Source organism: Delphinapterus leucas, chromosome 20 (genome assembly GCF_059928025.1).
Source record: "Delphinapterus leucas isolate spDelLeu-1000000601 "Yukka" chromosome 20, BTC_Dleu_Yukka2, whole genome shotgun sequence".
NCBI lineage: Eukaryota > Metazoa > Chordata > Mammalia > Artiodactyla > Monodontidae > Delphinapterus > Delphinapterus leucas.
This window is the reverse complement of record NC_143148.1, coordinates 42,648,689-42,672,525: the sequence shown is the minus strand read 5'-3', so window position 1 is coordinate 42,672,525 and position 23,837 is coordinate 42,648,689. Positions and strand designations below refer to the sequence as shown.

The 23,837-nt window shown below is 41.4% G+C and overlaps 2 protein-coding genes and 1 non-coding gene across 14 annotated transcripts in view; 2 read left to right on the top strand and 1 right to left on the bottom strand.

Moving 5' to 3' along the window:
* ESRP2 (epithelial splicing regulatory protein 2) overlaps positions 1-23,716 on the top strand; it is a 29,286-nt gene extending 5,570 nt beyond the window's left edge. For 7 of the 12 annotated variants that reach the window (XM_089903248.1, XM_089903249.1, XM_089903247.1 and 4 more), the window contains one exon: positions 21-2,228. In XM_089903248.1, the coding sequence (XP_089759374.1) occupies positions 21-110 (90 nt within the window). In that variant the 3' untranslated portion in view covers positions 111-2,228. Of the gene's footprint in view, positions 1-20; positions 2,229-4,314; positions 5,644-8,303 lie in introns of those variants that run through there. The other 5 variants (XR_016391011.1, XR_016391012.1, XR_016391010.1 and 2 more) reach the window with 5 other exon arrangements.
* Positions 1,059-23,837, bottom strand: part of NFATC3 (nuclear factor of activated T cells 3) — a 133,848-nt gene continuing 111,069 nt past the window's right edge. Inside the window, 2 exon segments of the mRNA XM_022583405.2 lie at positions 1,059-3,861; positions 3,864-3,959. Of these exon segments, the coding sequence (XP_022439113.2) occupies positions 3,839-3,861; positions 3,864-3,959 (119 nt within the window). The 3' untranslated portion in view covers positions 1,059-3,838.
* On the top strand, positions 16,817-16,923 carry LOC115802527 (U6 spliceosomal RNA). The gene has a single exon (XR_004022989.1). It is a non-coding gene; the product is annotated as a U6 spliceosomal RNA (small nuclear RNA).

Below are 23,837 nucleotides of genomic sequence, written 5' to 3'. Positions count from 1 at the left end.
ATAATCTGTCACTTCTGCAGCTAGCCCCTGATGACTACACCAGTCTGATGCCTGTTGGTGACCCACCTCGCACTGTGCTACAGGCCCCCAAAGAATGGGTGTGTTTGTAGGTGAGGGAGCCAGGAGGTAAGAGCTGGCTGATGTCCTCAGCTAACGGGACTCTCCTGCATCCAGAGAACCAGCGCCCTCAACCTGGTTGGTAGCTTCTTTCTAGCTTGACAAAATTCTCAGAAAGCCCCCAGAGGAGCTCAAGCCCCAGCTCCATCCCCCCTGCTTATTACTCTGCCTGTTCATCCCAAAGATGATGGCTGGACCCTGAATGCAGGGCTGGGGGTGGAATGTCACCACCCTGCTCCCAGTGGTCTGATCTGGGCCTCTTAAGTAGCAGAGAGCCTTTGTTCTGTTTTGGCTATGGTCCATGCCTACAGATTCCATAGGGCTGATGTCCATAGCAGGCTTGCTTTCTTTTTAAAAAATGTAAACCCTGGTGCCTTCAGCGTATGACTCCAGGGGGCTTGTGAGTAAAGATCCCAATGTTCTACCCCCCTGTCCCTTCTGGTGGGGGGCAGGGTGGCAGAGAGCGCTGGCCCCAGTCCCCAGGATACTGACGTCCGTAGTCACATTGCGCCAGGGGTGGTCCCACCTAAGGATGCTAGCCCCCCTCTAGCTTGACACAAAGAATAACAGATGGCAAAAATCACAGGCTGTTTTGATGGACTGCATTGCAATATCCTCAGAGGACAATAGGGGGCAGGAGGCCCTCACACAAAAACTCAGGCTTGACTTTTAAAGGGACTTCTGCCTACTTTTCATGCGCACCTTGGGCAGGTCAGTTGTCCTGAACTCAGCAGACACCTTGGAATGTCCTTTGCACCCATTAGAGGGTGCTGAACTGAAGCTTCGGAAGGAATTTGGAACTCTACCCTCTCCTCCGTAAAATAAACAAAGGTTCCCAACCAAGTGGACTTTTTAAAAGCCAAAGTGCCCTTCACTTTGGCACAGAGTGAGGGGCTCCACACCAGCCCTATGCAGAGGAACACTCAGGCAGATTTCAAGGAGACTGTTGACCTGTCACCGTTTATTATTTCAGCACTGTAACTGAGGAGCCTGAATTGCTGGCTCTTCTTCCCTTTGTATTTGTGTAAGGAGCACTGTACTCCTATAAAAGGTTTTAAAATACAAAATGTACAAGAAAACACAATCTCAAGTGCTGTAAACATAACTGAGAATCAGTTCCTTAATTGAACATCATCCATTTTATAAAATACAAGGTTTCAACTTGAACCCATCTGAGCCTTACAGATGACCATCTGTGCTGATTATCAAAAACAGGACTTTACAGCCAGACTCAGCAGAGCTCTGGTGATAGTGGCTAACCCTGGGCAGGGGTGGGTTGCACCCCGGGCAGCAGCACCACACTTGAACCCAAAAACATCTGTTCCTAGCTGTTTTCAGCCACGTTTCTCTGCGCATCTCCAGTAAGCAGAAGGCTGCTCATCCCATTCCTCAACCCAAGATATAGCATGGGTTGGAGGGGGAAGGGGTGGGTCCTAGCACATGCCCAGTTGCTCAGTGCTGTTACTAGAAATCAATTTGCATAGTCCAATGGATGTGTGCTGTAACACCACTATGTTGCACAAAAATTAAGGTATTTATCTACAAAACCAAAAAATACGTCTTTTACACCAAAGCTTTTACAAAGCTGATACAAAACTGCTTACATAGTATACAAAGCTCTATTTTAAAATTTAATTTTTATTTTAAATAGGAAAGAGCATTTCTAGTGCTACAGGCATCAAGGTATTTAAAAGGCATCAAAATTTGGTGCATAGCAACTCTGTATCATAGAGGCTTTTATTCTTGAGGGCAGCAGAGCAACCCTCAAAGGGTCTTGCAAGGGAAGCTCTTGCAAGAACCCCATGTGAGGCAGCTACACCAGGGACAAGAGGGTGGAGGCAAGTCTGGCCAACTCTCTGGAACTTCATCTAAAGGCGGCCAGCCGCCGCAAACCCTCCAAAGGAAACTCTGGGCTTCCAACCACAGGCCCTGAAGCAAATCTCACTATCCACACTGTGAAACAAAACTCACTTTCAAAGAAAATGTGACAACACCAGGCTCCAAGAAGGACTGGAGTGATCTGCTGAAGTACAAGCATTTTTTTCTAACTAATTTTAGGGAGAAATCTAAAACATCATGGATTAAAGGAAAAAAAAAAAAAAAAAAAGAAAGGACCATACTTCCTCATCCTGGGTCAGTAGCTCCTAACTGGTTGACTAGAGGTGGTAGGCAATGAGCTGGCTCCCTCCACCCAGGCCTCAGTTGGCCTCAGTAGACAGTCCTGGCATCTAGGACCCACAATCCCCTGCAAAAGTAGCATCAAGCCTTTGACCAGCCCAGCACACTGTCTCACATGTAGGCACTCAGAAAATTTGCTTCCTGAATAAAAGTACATTTCATTTGAAAACATACTGCAAACTTCAGGGGTGTTGAAATAGGCCCAAGCCTTGGAACAGGAAACTAATCCCATTAAGGGGAGGGGTAAGGGCAAGGTTTGAAAAGAGCACCCAAGTCGGGCACCTCCTTTGGTAGACAGCAGGCTGGAGTTTCTTGCTGGCCCCGCCTTGGGCACCAGCCTTACCAGCAGCACCACCAGGACATCTTTGGTGTGGAGGGTCAGGTTTAGAATGCTATCTCAGTTTCGGAATTGCCTCAAAGCCTTTTAGAAAAAGGCTGTTTTTTAGGCCATGCAGATGGGAGGGTAGGCCAGAATCATTTTAGGCTGTAAACAGAATGAGGGAAAAGCCTTCCATGCCAGTGTATCTTAAATGCGTCCCATCTGGAATCCTGAATGTTCTCTGCTCCTGTCTTGAAGCATAGCTCATTTGTACTTAGCTTCTGACACAGCCTGGCCTCTAGAGAAGCTAGAAGCAGCAAATTTGCCTGAACAAATCATCACAAGATTGTGGCAGCCAAATGCAGATGCTTTCACTTGGAAAAGGTCTGGGACCAGAGGACACAAAAGGGAAGAGTACTCCACAGTCTACCTGTATGTAGGATGGCAGGAAATTAAAGCTACCAAGCTAAGAAACCCCACCTTTCAAAGTTCCCTTACATGTAGTTATCTTACCCAAGGCCCTGAGGGAAAAAAGCAATTTCAACATGGAGACAGCATGGAGAGATTGCAGGAAGATTACCTAGAAAGTTACAAAAATGCTATGCTCTGGAATGTCATTTTATATTCCAACACTTCAATGATTGGAATGGTGTCATTTTATCTAACAGTTTACTTTTATAAAGAGGTATGAGCTACATTTGGCTTTACTTCCTATGAATCTATGAAAGGCTTCAGGACACATGCTGAGTTTCCGAGGCATAGGTGTGGGCTTGGGGGAATAATTTTTTTTAAATGTTTGCCTCTGGAAGGTTTTATCAAAAGTTTCTACTTTAAAAATATCATCAAAGCTAGAGAGTCCTTCAAATGACAATAAAGCAGTACAAATCACCAATCCTAGCTAAGCAACCAGATCACCTGCAAAAGCAGCACCTCTGAAATGGAGAGCCTGCTGCATTCACACTCAAAGCACCCATCATATAAAAGTATCCTATTTAAATATAAAAAGCAAAGCTCATTTCCCCAAAGATCAGACAGCCTGTGCTGCTCCTGTTCTTTTACAAAATCTACACAAGGCCTGAGTTGGAGGAATGCTGCTTTCCCCACATATGATGATCCCAACTCCTGGCTCCATCCTGAAGGTTGCAGAGTTGGAAGCCCAAGGTCCAAAGAGAGAAACATGCTGGGAAGTACATGATGGTGGACACAAGGCTGCAGTGAACACTCTTAGAGCCCGTCGGATCTTCCTAATCCAGGGAATCAGGACCTGGGAGGGCAGCCTGCCTGCTCGCCCCTGTTCCTTGGGAAACAGAAATCTGGGACATGTCTCTCCCAATTACCTCGTTCACTGAAAAACAAGAAAGGGAAGAGTGATTAGTGACCTCTGTGTGACTGACCATATGATGCTCAATGCCAAGCACTATTTCAAAGACATTTTTTCCCTTTCCATCGCTTCCTATAAAGATAAAGGCAGTGCTTGAAGTCTGCTCTTGAACTGGATGGCAACATCACTCCAAAAGTTGTTCCAGACCACCCCCCTGCTTCTCTACCTTTCAGTTCAATTTTGTTTGGGAAGGGGTATGGCTGAGGGAAAAGGTAAACGTTCTTACCCTCACTCTAAAGGCTCTTGCTCTAGCAGAGGATAGGATACTTTTGAAATGTGTTCACCTTAATCTAACTTTTCCTTAATTTCATCCTTTTAGGAGGATTTTCCCTTTCTGATTCCTGCACTGCACCTGTATATAAAGTAAATGAAAATAAGTGCTTTGATGAGAGTAAAGCACTGAGATTTGGGGGTTATTTTGTTACCCTATGCTAATGCAAACATCCTTTATCATGTGGGGGCATTTGTATTATTTCTGATCCTTTCAGAATAGGCTCTTGATTTTGTTGGTTTCTATGATGTGCCAAGCACCTCAGGAAGCACCACAGTCTTCTGTGAGGTCCAGTGCAAAGAGTTTTAATCTTAAGGAACCAACATAGACAGAACACCCCAAATAAGAAACTTTAGTTCTCTCACCATGAGAACTCTTTGCTTTGAAATGAAAATTCTTTGCTTTATCACCTAAAGATTCTATTCTAATTCCACTCCTAGGCACATACTCAAGAGAACTGAAAACATACATCCATATAAAAACTTGTACTCAAATGTTCATACCAGCATTATTCATAATAGCTCCAAAGTGGAAATAACCCAAACATCTACCATTAATGAATGAATAAACAAAATGTGGTCTATTCCACAAAATGAAATATTATTCAATCTTAAAAAAAGAATGAAGTTCTAATACATGCTACAACATGGATGAACCTTGAAAACATGCTAAGTGAAAGAAGCCAAACACAAAACGTCATATATTGTTTGATTCCATTTATATAAAATGGCCAGAACTGACAGAAAATAAATAGATGGTTGCCAGGAGTAATGGGAAGGAAGGAATGGAGAGTGACTGCTCAGGGGTATGGGGTTTCTTTCTGGAGTAATGAAAATGTGTAAAAATTAGATACTGATGATTGCACAACTCTACGAATATACTAAAAACCAATGAACTGTGTATTTTCAAGGATGAATTTTTATAGTAATGAATTGTATCTCAATACAGCTGTTATAAACAAAAATAGACCAAGACAAAAAAAAATCTATAATTAGCATTTGAAGTCATCATAGAGCAAAGGAGACACTAATGATTGTTTAAGAAATCTTCAAGGACTTCTCTGGTGGTGCAGTTGTTAAGAATCCGCCTGCCAATGCAGGGGACACAGGTTCAAGCCCTGGTCCGAGAAGATCCCACATGCCGCGGAGCAACTAAGCCTGTGTGCCACAACGACTAAGCCTGCGCTCTAGAGCCCGCGAGCCACAACTACTGAAACCCGCGAGCCTAAAGCCCGTAACAAAAGAAGCCACCACAATGAGAAGCCCATGCACTACAACAAAGAGTAGCCCCCACTTGCCGTAACTAGAGAGAAAGTACACGTGCAGCAACGGAGACCCAACGCAGCCAGAAAAAAGAAAAGATTAAAAAAAAGGAAAAGAGGACTTCCCTGGTGGCAGTGGTTAAGAATCTGCCTGCCAATGCAGGGGACACAGGTTCGGGCCCTGGTCCGGGAAGATCCCACACGCCGCGGAGCAACTAAGCCTGTGTCCCACAACTACTGAGCCTACACTCTAGAGCCCACGTGCCACAACTACTGAGCCTGTGTGCCACAACTACTGAAGCCCACGTGCCTAGAGCCTGTGCTCTGCAACAAGAGAAGCCACCACAGTGAGAAGCCTGTCCACCGCAACGAAGAGTAGCCCCCACTCGCCACAACTAGATAAAGCCTGTGCAGCAACGAAGACCCAGCGCAGCCAAAAATAAATAAATTTTAAAAAAGGAAAAGAAATGGCTTCAAACCCCTTTAAAAAAATCTTCAAATATTAACATCTAATCTTTTTAAATTAATTAATTAGTTAATTTTTTGGGCTGTGTTGGGTCTTCACTTCTGTGCGAGGGCTTTCTCTAGTTGCGGCGAGCGGGGGACCACTCTTCATTGCGGTGTGCGGGCCTCTCACTGTCGCGGAGCACAGGCTCCAGACGCGCAGGCTCAGTAGCTCACGGGCCCAGTTGCTCCGCGGCACGTGGGATCTTCCCGGATCAGGGCTCAAACCCGTGTCCCCTGAACTGGCAGGCAGAATCTCAACCACTGTGCCACCAGGGAAGCCCCCCATCTAATCTTTTTATTGTTTAGGTAGTTAAGAAAAAAATTCTTCAAACTCATATACTCATCATGGCTATAAGGAGAACGGAACTAACATTCGCTCCACAAATATTTATTGGGTACCCATGGGTTAACTTTACAATCGAAATTTATATCTTATTTCAGTTAAATCTTCATGTTATTTTAAGATCACTATTACCCCACTTTACAGATCAGTTAACAGAGGCTTTGCCAGTTCACACAATTTTCTTAGTAAATGGTAGAATCAGTTTCAAAACACCTGTTCAACTTCTTGAAGGCCAAAAGAGTAGAAGAGCATGGAAATCATTTAGACAAAGATAATGCAAAGGACCTGGACAAATGTGGTGCTCACAGTGAGTGTGGTGATGGTAAGAAGAGGGAAAGAGGAAAGGACTGATTCGCCACTACCACCAACATTTTAAGTCTAGGAAGAATAGTGCTGTCACTACTGGAAATAAGCTGAGGAGGAATATAGAGGAGGAAGGTGGTAGGTTAGGTCTGGAATTGGATTTGGAAATTAGAACATCCAAATGGAAAAATCCTACGGGTAAGGGACTACACTCAATGGTCAGAGCAAGAAGAGATGTATGTACCTTCTTACTAGAGACCTGGAAGTATGGGAGCAGTTTCATAGTTCCACTGAGGAGCAAAAGGCTGAAGAAAACGTGGGAGTAGCCTTGTGATCTGATGAGAAAATTGGACCTGGGAGAGCAAATATGTAAGCAAAGGAATGGCCTGGAAATTAGGTTTGGCTTGAATACAGGCTCTGCCACTAATTCCATGTGTGTCCTTGGACAAATTACTTCATATATCTAAGACTCCCATTTCCTTAGCTATACAATGATGGTGTTAAACTAATAAGGTCTCTTTAACTGTAGAAGTCTGTGATTTGTCATCAAATTTTCAAGTGGCAGTACTCAGAAGGGCAAAGAAGTGAAGGATAAAAATTTGGCTTGGGTTCCCTGGTGGCGCAGTGGTTGAGAGTCCGCGTGCCGAGGCAGGGGACACGGGTTCGTGCCCCAGTCCAGGAAGATCCCACATGCCACGGAGCGGCTAGGCCCGTGAGCCACGGCCGCTGGGCCTGCGCGTCCGGAGCCTGTGCTCCGCAACGGGAGAGGCCGCAGCAGTGAGAGGCCCGCGTACCGCAAAAAAAAAAAAAAAAAAAAAAAATTTTTTAAAAAGTGAGGCAAAGAAGTAGGAGTAGAAGCTAAAGGAATCTAACTACAAAAGGATGAAGATTAAGCAGTGTTGGCTAGCTCTAATAATCACTAATTGAGATCAATTTTTGAAGGTCATTGGTACAGACTTATGAAGATCTTTGTCATATAGAGGATGCTTTTCAAGTAAATTTTCCAGGCTAGGATTTATTGACCATTCATGATGGTTTGCAAAGAAGGAAAGAATTAATCTAAACTGACTCCTGACTGCTAGAAATAACTCACTGAAATAGTTTCCATGTAAATGAAAACTTATGGGGATACTCTGCATAACAATACATTTTCTCTTCAGTTTCCTCATAAGTATAATGGAGATTTTTTAAAAACCTCTTATATAGTAAATAAAGGGACATAAATAGAAAAGGCAGCCTTTGGCACCTCTGTCATAACAAGGGAGCAGTGTTTTCAGTGTAGATTCTATGTGTGGGTCTATGGGGTAGTCTCCTGCTAAAAAAGAGCACAAGGATGGCCCGTGATCTCTGTGCATGGCCTCTAACACTACTCATCGCATTAGATTATCAGTAGGCATCAGTATTATCTGTCTCTTGAATAGCCTGTGAACTCCTGAAGGACAAGGACTTTACTACTGAGGAAACATCAATTTCTGATGACTGAATAAATGGATCATAATCCAGTACAATTACTTGGAAGCTATTTGGAATAGTACCCTGAAAGTTCATTAGGTGGTGGGGTTGGAAAGGGACCAGAGAATGTTATTAAGACTAACACAAGGCATCTGATTTTGATTTTGGCAGTGTCTATTTTAAACAGGTCTCACAGCAGCAGTGGCAAAAAGCCAAATATAGAATCAAGTACCCAGCTCACATTCAAGTCATCTTTCCTGTCGCTTATTCCTTCCAAAGACGGTAACTTCAGAGATGTTCCAGGCTGCCATTAAACACACCTTTTTCAAATCTTGTCTCATTGTTCAAGTTTTAAAACAAGATGATTAAAAATGGTGCTTTATCATCATCGAAAACCATGTGATATATTTTTTTCCTGTGTCTTTATGAGGAAGTCAATGCTTACATTTTCTTGAGGATGAGGGTCTATAACAAACACTATCCACTCACTTACCAAGTACTTTGATGATAAGGATAAACACATCATTTTCTGAAGAAGTCGGGTGGTGACCTTTATAGCAAAAGCCTGATCGAAGGTATGTTATCTCTGTTGCCCCTTACCAAAGTTCTGCTGTTCTTTTGCCTAGTGTGCGTAACCTCATTTAGTTAAACCAACCTGCAAGGTTCCTGACAGTTCAGGATTTTAAGACTAGGATAAAGCTAAGATTTTCCACAAAGAAGCACTCAAGCCGAATATACTCAAATATACTTTAACATATAATAATCAGAGAGTAGATTTAAGTTCCAAAAGGGCAAGGAACTTGTCTATCTTGTTCTCCATTGACTCCTTAGTGCTTGGTAAATATTGAGTGCTGATTAAAATGATGTGCCAATTGAATCTTTAATGTAATATGGGATTTGGCAAAACAACAACAAAAATTATGCTCAAATAATAGCTACTGAATACGAATTTTAGGCCAGGGAGTCAGAACTGTAACAAAGCAGTCCCTTCACCATCCTTTAGCAATAACTTGAGCACAGTGTGGTATCCAAGCCCACTGCTCTCCTTTGCCCCCTCACTTCACATTTAGCCTGGGGGCTCTGGGCTCTGGCTCCCACCTCTGGGTTCCTGAGATAGCCTTCTAATGTGACTGGCCAAACTTTGTCAACTTGAGCAAATTAAAACTATTACTGGTAAGCAAATCTATAATGTAATTTACATGTAAATCAGTAGCAATCTTGATAAATACAGTACTAATTTCTTTTTTTTTTTTTTGCGGTACGCGGGCCTCTCACTGTTGTGGCCTCTCCCGTTGCGGAGCACAAGCTCCAGACACGCAGGCTCAGCGGCCATGGCTCACGGGCCCAGCCACTCTGCGGCATGTGGGATCCTCCTGGACCGGGGCACGAACCCGTGTCCCCTGCATCGGCAGGCAGACTCTCAACCACGGCGCCACCAGGGAAGCCCAGTACTAATTTCTTTAAAAAATTAGTGCTTGCAATTTTCACTTCCTTTTGAATGTATATATGCATGAATTTATTGATTTATTTAAGTCCTACTCCACAAAACATGTGAGTCGGCTTTATTTTTTTTTCACGAATTTAAGGTAAAAACATAAGTTGTTTATGCCCCTACTGTACAATTTTATCACTTCCCCCCTATAAAGAGTAAAGTGAATTAAAAGCCTAGAACAAGGGTCAACAGCCCTCAACACCCGTGGTAACAGGTTATGTAGGTCACAGCATTTGGCCTACTTGTGGCAGCTACCGTCCTTGACTCCCATTACCCCAACACCTGGCTTGCCACAACAGAAGTAGTCAGAGCCACCAGCAATATCTGCTGTAAGAAAAAACAACTTTTTTTTTTAATCCAAGAGATGTTCAAATTAACAGTCCACTGTAATGCTATCTGTACACACAAGAATGAGGTGTTTGAGTAACGGCCTCTTATTTAGAGCTATTTCCAATGCTTACGGATTCAGAGTTAGAGCTGGCAAGCATGGTAGGGTATGAAATCTCACCACCAGGTGGAGGGGCAGGGTAACCCAGGGCACTGCCTTTGGAATAGGTGGATGTACATTGTCAAACACACAAAAGTTCAAAGGGCCTTCATAACTAGCATCTGAGCACCTTGACCACTTTTGTAAAGTATTTTTTGGTATAATCAGTCTCCATTTATGTATACTAGTTCATTTTAAAGCTGCAATGAACATTCATCAAAGTTTAGCAAATTCATCTTTTCTTCCTTTCCTTACACCCCAAGATTAAAGGTATAATTCATTCTTTGGGTGAACAATTTTATGCAGATATTATTTTTTATAAAATGAAGGCCATATATAAGTATAATAATTTTCTGAATTTCACTTGAAATGAAGAAATAAGAGAAATTTGGAAGTAAAGGAATAGAAATTATTTTAAATGTATGAGAAACTAGTAATACTTTATGGTTTATTACTCTATAAGCATACTTTCCCTAAGATTTACTTTTAGGTTATTAGATAAGTTATAAGAATACCATCTAAATGAAATACATAAAATACTGAATTCAACTATTTATAGAATGAGCTGAAGAATTAATTTGCATTTATCAAAATCTGATTAATTTGCCTTTTCGAGCTGAAGACAGAAAAAAGTTCCTGAAAACTTAGAAGGTACCTATGGTAGACTGCTAAATGTCCTAATTCATTCTTCTCTAGTAATTGAGTTTAACTAGTCACAGGGCCACTCAGCTACAGACTACACATTTCCTGGCTTCCCTTTTGTAGCAAGGTATGACCATGTAACTTGCTTTCTCTAATTAAGTGTGAGTAAAAGTGATGTGTGCATCTTCCTCATCACTTGCTCAGTAACCTCTTCCCCTCCTTTTCACACCCCTTGCTTTGGGCTAAGACTCAGTCAACGTGGTGACTCTGCTTTGACAACAGCTAAAGAGGTAGAGAACTAAATGACACAGGAATCCTGATCTCTGAATTACCGTAAGGTGTGAGAGAAAATTCCAGTGTAGTTAAGCCACTGTATTTTGGGATCTATGTTATAATAACCTAGCTTACATTATTAACAAAAATAAAACTCACCACCATAAAGGTAAGACAGAAAGAATATTCAAGCATTTTAAGCAAGAACCAAGATAACCAGCTTGAGCTCTATCATAACAAGTTTTTAACTAAGTTATTTTATTCTATTCTATTCCATTCCATTCCATTCCATTCTATTTTTTGGCCACGTTGTGCAGTTTGCAGGATCTTAGTTCCCTGACCAGGGACTGAACCCGGGCCCCAGCAGTGAAAGCACCAAGTCCTAACCACTGGACCGCCAGGGAATTCCCTAAGTTATTTTAAGTTTTACACTGAACTCTAGATAGCTTCCAACCATAGGACAGATTGAAAATTACATGCACAACGATCAGAAGATACCCTTCACTTTTTTTTTTTTTTTTTTTTTTACCCTTCACTTTTAACATTAGATTTAATACTACTAAAGGGAAATTATGACACTTTTTTCCACAACTGACTGAGGGAGAGATCAGTCCTGTTATTAAGGGTCCTTTCTTTCTAAGAAACCTCTTATATATGTGATACTATACTAAGTGTCATACAGATCTTTCCTCTAGAAAAAAGTTGTAACTCAAAACATTCTACAAACATTAAGTCTCCAGCTGAGTAAACAGTACACAGTTACTTGAAAGTATATTCAAGTATCAGCACGTATGTTTTTGTATCAGTAAAAACTGAAATGTGGGGGGAAAAAACCCCAAAAACAAAAAACTTCTTTTCAACTTAGGTTAAGAAGTGAGATTCTGGGGACTTCCCTGGAGGCGCAGTGGTTAAGAATCCGCCTGCCAATGCAGGGGGCATGGGTTTGAGCCCTGGTCCAGGAAGATCCCACATGCCGCGGAGCAACTAAGCCCGTGAGCCACAACTATTGAGCCAGCGCTCTAGAGCCCGCGAGCCACAACTACTGAAGCCCACGTGCCTAGAACCGAGCTCTGCAACAGGAGAAGCCACCGCAATGAGAAGCCTGCACACTGCAACGAAGAGTAGCTCGCGCTCACCGCAACTAGAGAAAGCCTGCACGCGGCAACAAAGACCCAACACAACCAAAAATAAATAAATTTTAAAAAACGGATGTGGGATTCTGAATTTTAGGCCTATCAGAAGATTGTCCTTTTCCTTATTTTTTTTTTCATTTTGTACATTTTCTCTGAGTAATCTTGTCCATTTCTATATACTGTACTGTTGACTCCCACATCTGTTGTTTCCAGGGCCCAAACCTGAGCTCCAGAGCTGTAAACCCACATGACTCATTCCACACCTATGCTATGAATCCCACATGCTTGCCTCTTCAAGATCTTGCCCCACAAATTTCCTGCACTCTTCTCTTTAATCAATCTACTCACCAACCCTCTCCTCCTGGATTCTTTTCATCATTGCTTAAATATGGGTAAGTCTCTATCTCAAACAAGCAAGCGAGCAAACAAATAAAAACCCTAGACCCCACATGGCCCTCTACATCTAATTTCTTTCTTTCATTGTTTAACATCTTAAAGGAGTTATCTACACTGCCTGCTGTTTCTCTATTCTTACCTCCTGTTCATTCCTTAGTCATCCATTGATCCCTTCACTCCACAGAAACATTTCTTACCAAGATCACTAGTGACCATCTTGTTGCTTCATACACAAGAAGGGCAGTGGGGTAAACACTGGAAGAAATAAGCTTTAATTTTGGTTCAGCCGTGATGTGACTAGGGCAATTTAATCTTTTTTCAACTGATCTTCTCAACTATGATACAAGGAAATTCATTTAAATCCTTCTATAACTCTCCTGAGAGTTTTATAGATATGTAGAAATTTAGTGGCCAATGATGTGAGACCAGGGTAGGCTGGCCCAGCTTCTGGGAGAAGCCAGGGTTTTGGTGCCTTATCTATCAGGAAGCTTTAGTATCCTAAATATAAAGATTTGGGTAGTGGACATGATTTCTAAGTCCCCTTCCAAATCCAAATTCATTAAAATGAAATTCAAATGGCATTTTGAGAACTACAATCTGTATGTTTATAATTTCTACCACAGACTTTCTCAAGTGGCTTTGAGAGTCTTTGAAGAAAGAAGCTGTGTGAGGGAGAGGGAGTGGTATGGTTGCTTGCTGAGGCACAGAGGCCTGAGGCCCAGCCCCCTCCTCACAAGCACTGACTCCTTCCAAATGAAGCCCCAGATGAACTACCAGCGTGCAAACATGGGCCTAAAGGACAGGCTCAAGGGTAAACGATCCAGGTTGCCTCTGGCAAATGGCTAACATTTCCTGCTTTATTTCCATTCCATACTGCCTCACATCAAAACTTAGAGCACTTGACCAGAAATGAGTAGGCTTACACACCTTATCAGCAACCAATTTACTCCGCATCCAAGCCACAGAATTCATATAGACAGGACTCCCTCTGCTTTGGTTCAATAAATCCAATCAACACTTGACTTTTATTCAATCCCAGACTAAAATTATAAGTGTGAGAGCCTGAGTGTAGTTAAATTTAAAAAGCACTCTTATAGTCAAAGTTTAGTTCCAGAGATAATGAGTGGGCCCCTACCAAGAAGATGCCCATGTATACCCCCTCCTCTGCAGCACATGCAAATCTGGCCACTGCATGCAAATATCAGACTTGGGCAGAAAAACAGTGACACATTTCAATCAACACTCACCCTCTAGATTCTCCAGAAAGGAGGTGGACATGAGAGCTCACTGTGGTTAGGCCATTTCTCTGCTGAACCTGATGGCTGGTGTTCCAAGTCAGACATAAACTGGTCTGTGTCAAAGAAGACAACATCACTACTGAATGGAACAAACCAGAGGGTAACAATCTACTACATGCCCAGCTTGTTTTTTTCTATAATTAAGAGGAATTTAGTTGTCCTTTATCTGTCAATCACTGCATAAAATGGCTCCCCGCATTTTATTAGATAATATAAATATTGAAGTCCAGAGAGTTTAGGTAACGCTGATTTATTTTCTAAATTTAAAAGGGCAGTTATTTTAAAAAGTTACAATGGCGGTTTTCAGTGATTTTAAAGGACAGATTTAGTTTTAAATAAACTAGTTTTTATTAGATTAGATCTATCAGTGGTTCCCAAATACATGTCTGTGGCTACATCACAGTTATCTGGGCACTTAATAAAAAAAATAAACTCCTGGGCTCTACTTCAGAGCACAGAATCAAAATGTCTAAGGGTACGAGCCCAGAACACTATACGCATAGGTAAATTTGTGGGTCATGGAGGAACATTTTTTAAACTGAAGTTCACATCCATTAGCAGGCTATGAAATCAATTCAGCAAGCTGAAATCAGTATTTAAAAAAATAAATGGAACAAAATAGAAGATAAGGTACATTTTTTTAATAAAGGTTAAGGATTGGCTTGTGAGCCTTTCATGTTAGTTGTGTATGTTTTTTGTGTTTGTTTGTTATGTAATGGATCATGCTATAAAACTTACTTCTTGTTAGAAGCTGTCAAAAATGTTGAAAGTCACTGTACTCAAGAAGAGTCACTATTACCAGTTTTGTGATAATCGCTGACACTCACAGGTGCCCAGTTAAAGAGTCCAAAATACAATGAGGCAAAACCTCCTCCTGTGACCTATAAGGAATTATTTTTGGCCTTTGCTGTACAAATTCAAATAAAAGGACCTAACCTTTTATTAGATTCTAGAAGAATGATTATTTTATCTTGGAAGAGAAGAAACTGTAGTCTCTGTGAACTAATTAATACCCTCCTCTTAGGCAGATAAAAGAGGGAAAACAGGGCTTCCCTGGTGGCGCAGTGGTTGAGAGTCCGCCTGCCGATGCAGGGGACACGGGTTCGTGCCCCGGTCCGGGAGGATCCCACATGCGGCGGAGCGCCTGGGCCCGTGAGCCATGGCCGCTCAGCCTGCGAATCCGGAGCCTGTGCTCCGCAACGGGAGAGGCCACAACAGTGAGAGGCCCGCGTACCGCAAAAAAAAAAAAAAAAAAAAAAAAAGAGGGAAAACAGAGGAGGACCTATCTGTTCAAAATGCAGCCTCACTAAAGGGGTCAAAACAAAACACAAAAACCAGAAATCCTTTGTGCATAGCCAAAATTTTTCTGCCTTAAGCTTTTTTATTACTAAATTTGAGATCACTCACCTAGCTTTCAGGGGTGACTTAAGGATTACAGTGTGTATGAAGTATTTTAAAGACTCCAGATATATTGTCAAAAGTCTGCCTTCTGAGGATGCCCAATCTTCACAACTGAGTCCTTCAAAACAGATTCTAAAGTGTAGAACATGTGAGTCCATGTAAATCAGCACATAAATTAGAAGAAAGAAGTCCAGGCCAACAGATGCTGGGGACTTTTGTGAGTTGTGTGATACAGTGGTAGTTTCAGATTGTGCTTATGGAAACTTGCAGTCCTCGAGACATTTTTCTAGTTCCTTGAAACACTGTTGACAGCTCCAAAAAATACCTGATTTCTCTTCCTATCACAAAAACTTTCACCAGACATTTAAAGAATTAACACTAACCCTTAAACTCTTCCAAAAGATTACAGAGAAGGGAACATTTCCTCTCTCATTCTAGGGCCAGCATTACCCTGATATCAAGGCCAGACAAAGACACTACAAGAAAAGAAAACTACAGAACATCTCCTGTGAATATAGATGCAAAAATCCTTAACAAAAGTACTAGCAAACTGAGTTCAGCAGCATACTAAAACAGTTATACGTCATGACCAAGTGAGATTTATTCCCAGAATGCAAGAATAGTCCAACATACGAAAAATCAATGAATGTAATATAGTATACATTACTAGAATGAAGGGAAAAAAACACATATGATCATCTCAATTAATTCAGAAGTATTTGACAAATTTCAATACTCTTTCAAGATAAAAACACCCAATAAACTAGGAATAGAAAGAAATTTCCTTAACATGTTAAAGACCATATATGAAAAATCCACAGATAACATCATACTCAATGGTTAAAGACTGAAAGCTTTCCCTCTAAGAGCAAGAACATGACAAGGATGTTCACTTTTGCCACTTCTATTCAACACAGTACTGGAAGTTCCAGCCAGAGAGATTAGGCTACAGAAATAAAAGAAAGAGGTAAAATGACCTCTGTTCACAAATGACATGATCCAATACATAGAAAGCTCTGAAGAATCAATATACAAAAAAATGTTAGCACTAATAAATTACAGGATATAAAATCAACACACAAAATTTAGTTGTATTCTATACACTTTTAACGAACAATCTAAAAAGGAAATTTATAAATCAAGTCCATTTACAATACCATTAAAAAGAACAAAATACTTAAAAATTAACCAAGGAGGTGTAAGATTCGTATACTGAAAGCTACACGTTGCTAAAGGAAACAGAAGATCTAAATAAATGGGAAAACATCCCATGTTCAAGACTTCATATTGTTAAGATGATAATACTACCCAAAGCAATGTAGAGATTCAATCCAACCCCTATCAAAATCCCAATAGTATTTTTGCAGAAACAGAAAAACCCATCCTGAAATTCATATGCAATCTCCAAGGACCCTGAAAAGCCAAAACAGTCTTGAAAAAGAACAAAGATGGAAGACACACTTCCTGATTTCACAACTTACTACAAAGCTACAGTAATCAAAACAGTGTGATACAGGCATAAGGGCAGACATACAGACCAAAGGAATAAAATAGCCCAGAAAATGCTCACTTCAGCAGCACATATACTAAAACTGGAATGGTACAGAGAAGATTAACATGGCCCCTGTGCAAGTATGACATACAAATTCATGAAGCATTCCGTAGTTTTAAAGAATCTAAAAAGAGTGGATATGTGTATGTGTATAACTGATTCACTCTTCTGTACAGCAGAAACTAACACAACACTGTGAACCAACTATACTCCAATAAAAATTTAAAAGAGGGCTTCCCTGGTGGCACAGTGGTTGAGAGTTCTCCTGCCGATGCAGGGGACACGGGTTCATGCCCCAGTCCGGGAAGATCCCACATGCCGCGGAGTGGCTGCGCCCATGGGCCATGGCCGCGGGGCCTGCGCATCCGGAGTCTGTGCTCCGCAACGGGAGAGGCCGCGACAGTGAGAGGCCCGCGTACCGCAAAAAAAAAAAAAAAAAAAAAAAATTTAAAAGAAAAATAACCCAGAAACAAACCATGACAATATACAGTCAATTCATTTTCACTTTCAAGCAAGGGTTCTATTGGACATGCAAAAAAAGAATGGAAGCTGGACTCATCCTCCATACCATATACAAAGTTAACTCAAAATGGATCAAAGACCTAAACATAAGAGCTAAAATTATAAAACTCTTAGAAGAAGAAAACATAGGGCAAGTCTTCATGACCTTAAATTGGGCAACAATTTCTTAAGTATGACACTAAAAGCACAGGCAACAAAAGAAAAAATTGATAAACTGGACTTCATCAAAATTAAAAACATCAAAGGATCCTATCAAGAGAGTGAAAAGACAATCCATAGAATGGGAGAAAATATATGCAAATAACTTATTTGATAAGGATTTAATATTCAAAAAATATAAAGAACTCCTACATCTCAACCAAAAAAATGGGCAAAATATCTGACTAGACATTTCTCCAGAAAAAATAAACAAATGACCAATAAGCTCACGAAAAGATACCCAAAATCATTAGTCATTAGGGAAATGCAAAATAAAACCACAATGACACCACTTTACACCTATTTAGGATGGCTTTTTTTTTTTTTTTAAATAAACATAAGTGTTGGCAAGGATGTGGAGACACTGGAACCCTCATGCACTGTAAATGTAAAATGGTGCAGCCACTGTGGGAAAAATATTAGTTTGGCAGTTCCTCAAAAAGTTGAAAAAAGAATTCCTTTTGGTCCAGCAATTCCACTCCTAGAATACCCAATAGAACTGAAAATAGAGACTCAGATACCTATACTCCAATATTCAAAGCATCACTATTCAAAACAGCCAAATGGTGAAAACAAACCAAATGTCTTTCAACAGATGAATGGACAAACAAAATATGGCATATACATACAATGGAATATTATTCAGCCATAAAAAGGAATGAAATTCTGATCTATGCTTACAACATGGCTGAACCTTGGAAACATCACGCTAAGTGAAATAAGCCAGACACAAAAGGGCAAATGTTGTATTCCACTTATATGAGGTATCTTGAGTAGGGAAAGTTATGGAAATGGAAAGCAGAATAAAGGTTACCACAGGCTGGGTTGTAGGGAGAGAATGGGGAGTTATTGCTTAATGTGTATAGAGTTGCTGTTTAGGGTGATGAAAAAGTTCTTGAAATACACAGTGGTGATGGCTACACACTACTGTGAGTGTACTTAATGTCACTGAACCATACACTTAAAATGGTTAAAATGGTAAATTTTATGTTATGTATATTCTACCGAATTGGAAAGTTATGGAAATGGAAAGCAGAATAAAGGTTACCACAGGCCGGGTTGTAGGGAGAGAATGGGGAGTTATTGCTTAATGTGTATAGAGTTGCTGTTTAGGGTGATGAAAAAGTTCTTGAAATACACAGTGGTGATGGCTACACACTACTGTGAGTGTACTTAATGTCACTGAACCATACACTTAAAATGGTTAAAATGGTAAATTTTATGTTATGTATATTCTACCGAATTTTAAAAATTTCAAAAACAAACTGTGTGGGACTTCCCTGGTGGTCCAGTGGGTAAGGCTCCGCACTCCCAATGCAGTGTGCCTAGGATCAATCCCTGGTTGGGGAACTAGATCCTGCATGCCTGGCGCAACTAACAGCCCGCATGCTGCAACTAAGAGTCCATATGCCACAACTAAAGAAGCCCACATGTTGCAACTAAGCATCCACATGCCACAACTAAAGAAGTACACATGCCACAACTAAAAGATCTCGTGTGCCGCAACTAACACCCGGCACGGCATAAATAAATAAATAAGTATTAAGAAAAAAAACTGTGGGTTTTCTCATAGGAGAACATTGTATGAAATGACTGAATGAGGTTTTCACAGATCGAACCATTGACTCAAAGCAACACCTGGGGCTTCCCTGGCGGCGCAGTGGTTGGGAGTCTGCCTGCCGATGCAGGGGACACGGTTTTGTGCCCCGGTCCGGGAAGATCCCACATGCCGCGGAGCGGCTGGGCCCATGAGCCATGGCCGCTGACCCTGTGCGTCCGGAGCCTGTGCTCCACAACGGGAGAGGCCACAGGAGTGAGAGGCCCGCGTACCGCAAAAAAAAAGCAACACCTGGAGGACTTCTGTAAATCCCTCTTAAAATTTATAAATCTGGGATATGGAATCTGTTCCTTTTTAAAAATTTTTTTATTTATTATTTATTTATTTAGGCTGTGCTGGGCCTTAGTTGTGTCATGCAGACACTTAGTTGCAGCATGCATGCAGGATCTAGTTCCCCGATCAGGGATTGAACCCGAGCCCCCTGCATTGAAAGCATGGAGTTTTACCCACTGGACCACCAGGGAAGTCCCAGAATCTGTTCCTTTTATAAAAAAGTTTTGAAAAATTAAATATTTATAAATTATGAAATATGTCTGTGGGAAGATGAGCAACATTTCCCCACTCGTCCAAGCTGCCTCTTGACCAAGCTGCTTACTTTAGCCACCTTATCGATATATAGGCTTTTCTGGTTTATACAAACAGACAATGATCTGGTGGGTATTAGAAAAGAAAGGCTTTGGAACCGTACTGTCATCACTTACTGGATTGGTGACCTAAGGGAAGTTGTTTAACCCTTGTAAATCTGTTTATTTGCTTGTGAATTTGTTTACTTATTTGTTCAAAGTCTCCTGAAATGTAAGTGTAGGCACTCTGCAACATTTTATAGAAATACTATTATTATTACCTAAATTGATAAAGGCAGGACAATTAAATTATCACTTAATGACCTCATCTAGTCTGGTGGCTTTAACTACCTCCTGCATGCCAACAACCCTCAAATTTGTATCTTCAGTCTATAACTCACTTCCAAACTCTAGACTTCAGCCAACTGACTACTTTATATCTCTACTTGAATGTTCAACAGATACCATAAACAAAACACATCCAAAATTGAACACCTGATCTTTCTCCAAAACCTGCTCCATCCAGAGCCTTCCCATCTTACCTGACAGCAATGCCATCTTTTCAGTTGCTCAGGCAAAACCCCATTCGTGTCATCTTTAACTTCTTTCTCTCACATCTCACATGGAATCTGTCGGGAAATGCTACTGGCTCTACCTTTAAAATACATCAAAAATCAGTCCATCTCTTAGTCCAAACCATCATTTCTGGCCTGGATTACTATAATAGCATCTTAACTGGTCTCCCTGTTTCTGCCCTTGCCTCTCTACCCAGCAGCCAGAGTGACCCTGTTAAAACCTATATCAGGGGCTTCCCTGGTAGCGCAGTGGTTAAGAATCAGCCTGCCTCGCAGTGGTTAAGAATCCACCTGCCAATGCAGGGGACATAGGTTCAAACCCTGATCTGGGAAGATCCTACATGCTGTGGAGCAATTGAGCCCATGCGCCACAACTACTGAGCCTGCACTCTAGAGCCCTCGCTGAACTACTGAGCCCACATGCCACAACTACTGAAGCCCATGCACCTAGAGCCCATGCTCCACAACAAGAGAAGCCACCACAATGAGAAGCCCGCGCACCGCAACGAAGAGTAGCCCCTACTCGCAGCAACGAAAACCTAATGTAGCCCAAAAAAACAACAGTAATTCTTAAAAAAAAAAGAATCCACCTGACAGTGAAGGGGACATGGGTTCGAGCCCTGGTCCGGGAAGATCCCACATGCCATGGAGCAACTAAGCCCGTGTGCCACAACTACTGAAGCCCACGCGCCTAGAGTCTGTGATCTACAAGAGACGCCACCACAATGAGAAGCCCGTGCACCGCAATGAAGAGTAGCCACTCCTCGCCACAACTAGAGAAGGCCCGCGCCCAGCAATGAAGACCCAACACAGCCAAAAATAAATAAATTTTTTAAAAAAACAAACCTGTATCAGATCATGATGACTCATGTGTTCAAAACTCTACAACAAAGGCCTACAAGACCCTATGTAAGAGTTCTTAAAAGTGTGATCAAGGACATGTGGGGTTCCCTGAGGACTTTTAAGGGAGTCTTCGAGGTCAAAATTCTCCTTATAATAATACCAAATTTTTTTGCCTTTTTCATTATCATTCTCTCCTGAGTTTACAGTGGAGTTTTCCACTCGGAAACAAATTGTATGTGATGACTTCATTGCTGTGATGGGTGATGGAAAGTGTCTGTGTATTCTTGTTTTCAAAAGTTCTCAGTTTTAACTTCTAATACAAATAAAAACTGATACATACAAACCACCTAAATAAAAGTTCTTGGGGATCCTCAAAAATTTTTAAGATTATAAAGGAGTCCTGAGAAAGACAGTCTCTTCAGCAAGTGGTGCTGGGAAAGTTGGACAAATGCATGTAAATCAATGAAGCTGATTTACACACCCTCACACCATGTACAAAAATAAACTCAAAATGGCTTAAAGACTTAAACATGAGACATGACACCATAAAACTCCTAGAAGAGAGCATAGGAAAAACATTCTCTGACATAATACCAATGTTTTCTTAGGTCAGTCTCACAAGGCAATAGAAATAAAAACAAAAATAAACAAATGGGACTTAATCAAACTTACAAGCTTTTGCACAGCTGAGGAAACCATTAAAAAAAAAAAACAACGAAAAGACAACCTATGGAATGGGAGAAAACATTTGCAAATGATATGACAGACAAGGGCTTAATTTCCAAAACATACAAACAGCTCATACAACTCAACAACAAAAAACCAAACAACCCAATCAAAAAATGGGCAGGGCCTTCCCTGGTGGCTCAGTGGTTGAGAGTCCACCTGCCGATGCAGAGGACATGGGTTCGTGCCGTGCCCCGGTCCGGGAAGATCCCACATGCCGTGGAGCGGCTGGGCCCGTGAGCCATGGCCGCTGAGCCTGCATGTCTGGAGCCTGTGCTCCGCAACGGGAGAGGCCACAACAGTGAGAGGCGTACCACACACACAAAAAAGGGCAGAAAACACATGGGCATGCTAACAGATGCTCAACATCACTAATTACTGGAGAGATGCAAATCAAAACTACAGTGAGGTACCACCTCACACTGGTCAGAATGGCCCTCATTAAAAAGTCTACAAATAAATGCTGGAGAAGGTATGGAGAAAAGGGAACTACACTGTTGGTGGGAATGTAAGTTGGTACAGCCACTATGGAAAACAGTATGAAGATTCCTCAGAAAACTAAAAATAGAATTACCATATGATCCAGCAACCCCACTCCTGGGAATATACCCAGACAAAACTATAATTCAAAAAGATATGTGCACCCCTATGTTCACAGCAGCACTGTTCACAATAGCCAAAACATGGAAATAACCTAAATGTCCATTGACAGATGAATGGATAAAGAAGATGTGGTACATATATTCAATGGAATACTACTCAGACATAAAAAAGAATGAAATAATGCCATTTGCAGCAACATGGGTGCAACTAGAGAGTATCATACTAAGTGAAGTAAATCAGACAGAGAAAGAGAAATATCACATGATATCACTTACATGTGGAATGTAAAATATGGCACAAATGAACTTATCCACAAAACAGAAACTGACTCATAGACATAGAAAACAGACTTGTGGTTGCCAAGGGGGGCGGGGGGGAAGGAGAGGGATGGACTGAGAGTTTGGGTTTGGTAGATGCAAACTATTATGTTTAGAATGGATAAACAACAAGGTCCTAATGTATAGCACAAGGAACTATATTCAATATCCTGTGATAAACCATAATGGAAAAGCATATAAAAAAAGAATGTTTATGTGTGTATAACTGAGTCACTTTGCTGTACAGCAGAGATTCGCACAACACTGTAAATCAACTATACTTCAATTAAAAAGAAGAAAAAAAGGAGTCCTGAGACCAGAAAGTTTGAGAACTGTTGCCCTACACGTTTGGCTCCCCATTTCCTCCTTGACCACATCTCCTACTACTTTCCCTCTAGATCCCTCATATTCCAGCCACACTGGCCTCATTGCCATTCCTCAATAAGCCAGACATGCTCTTACCTTAAGGTCTTTCCTCTGCTTGTCCCTTTGGCCTAGAATACTCTTCCCCCAGGTATCTACATTGGTAATTTCCTCATCCTCAAGGTTTTTTCGTCTCATCTTCAAGTTTTTGATCAAATGTTACCTCATCAATGAGGTTTTTTTACTGTATTTAAAATTGCACAGACTTCCCTGGTGGCACAGCAGTTAAGAATCTGCCTGCCAATGTAGGGGACACAGGTTCGATCTCTGCTCCAGGAAGGTCCCACACACCGCAGAGCAGCTAAGCCCGTGTGCCACAACTACTGAGCCTGTGTGCCACAACTACTGAAGCTCACGAGCCTAGAGCCCGTGCTCTGCAACAAGAGAAGCCACTGCAATGAGAAGCCCGCACACCACAACGAAGAGTATCCCCTTCTCGCCCCAACTAGAGGAAGCCCTCACGCAGCAACAAAGACCCAACACAGCCAAAAAAATAAATAAATAAAAAATAAGTAAATAAAATATTTTTGTCCCTGTGAATGATTCATTTCCAAAGGAACTCAGAAACAGGATAAGAATTTTAAAATAGAATACATCTTTAGACACTGGCTTTGTATCTTACACTTGACAGACATCAGAAAGT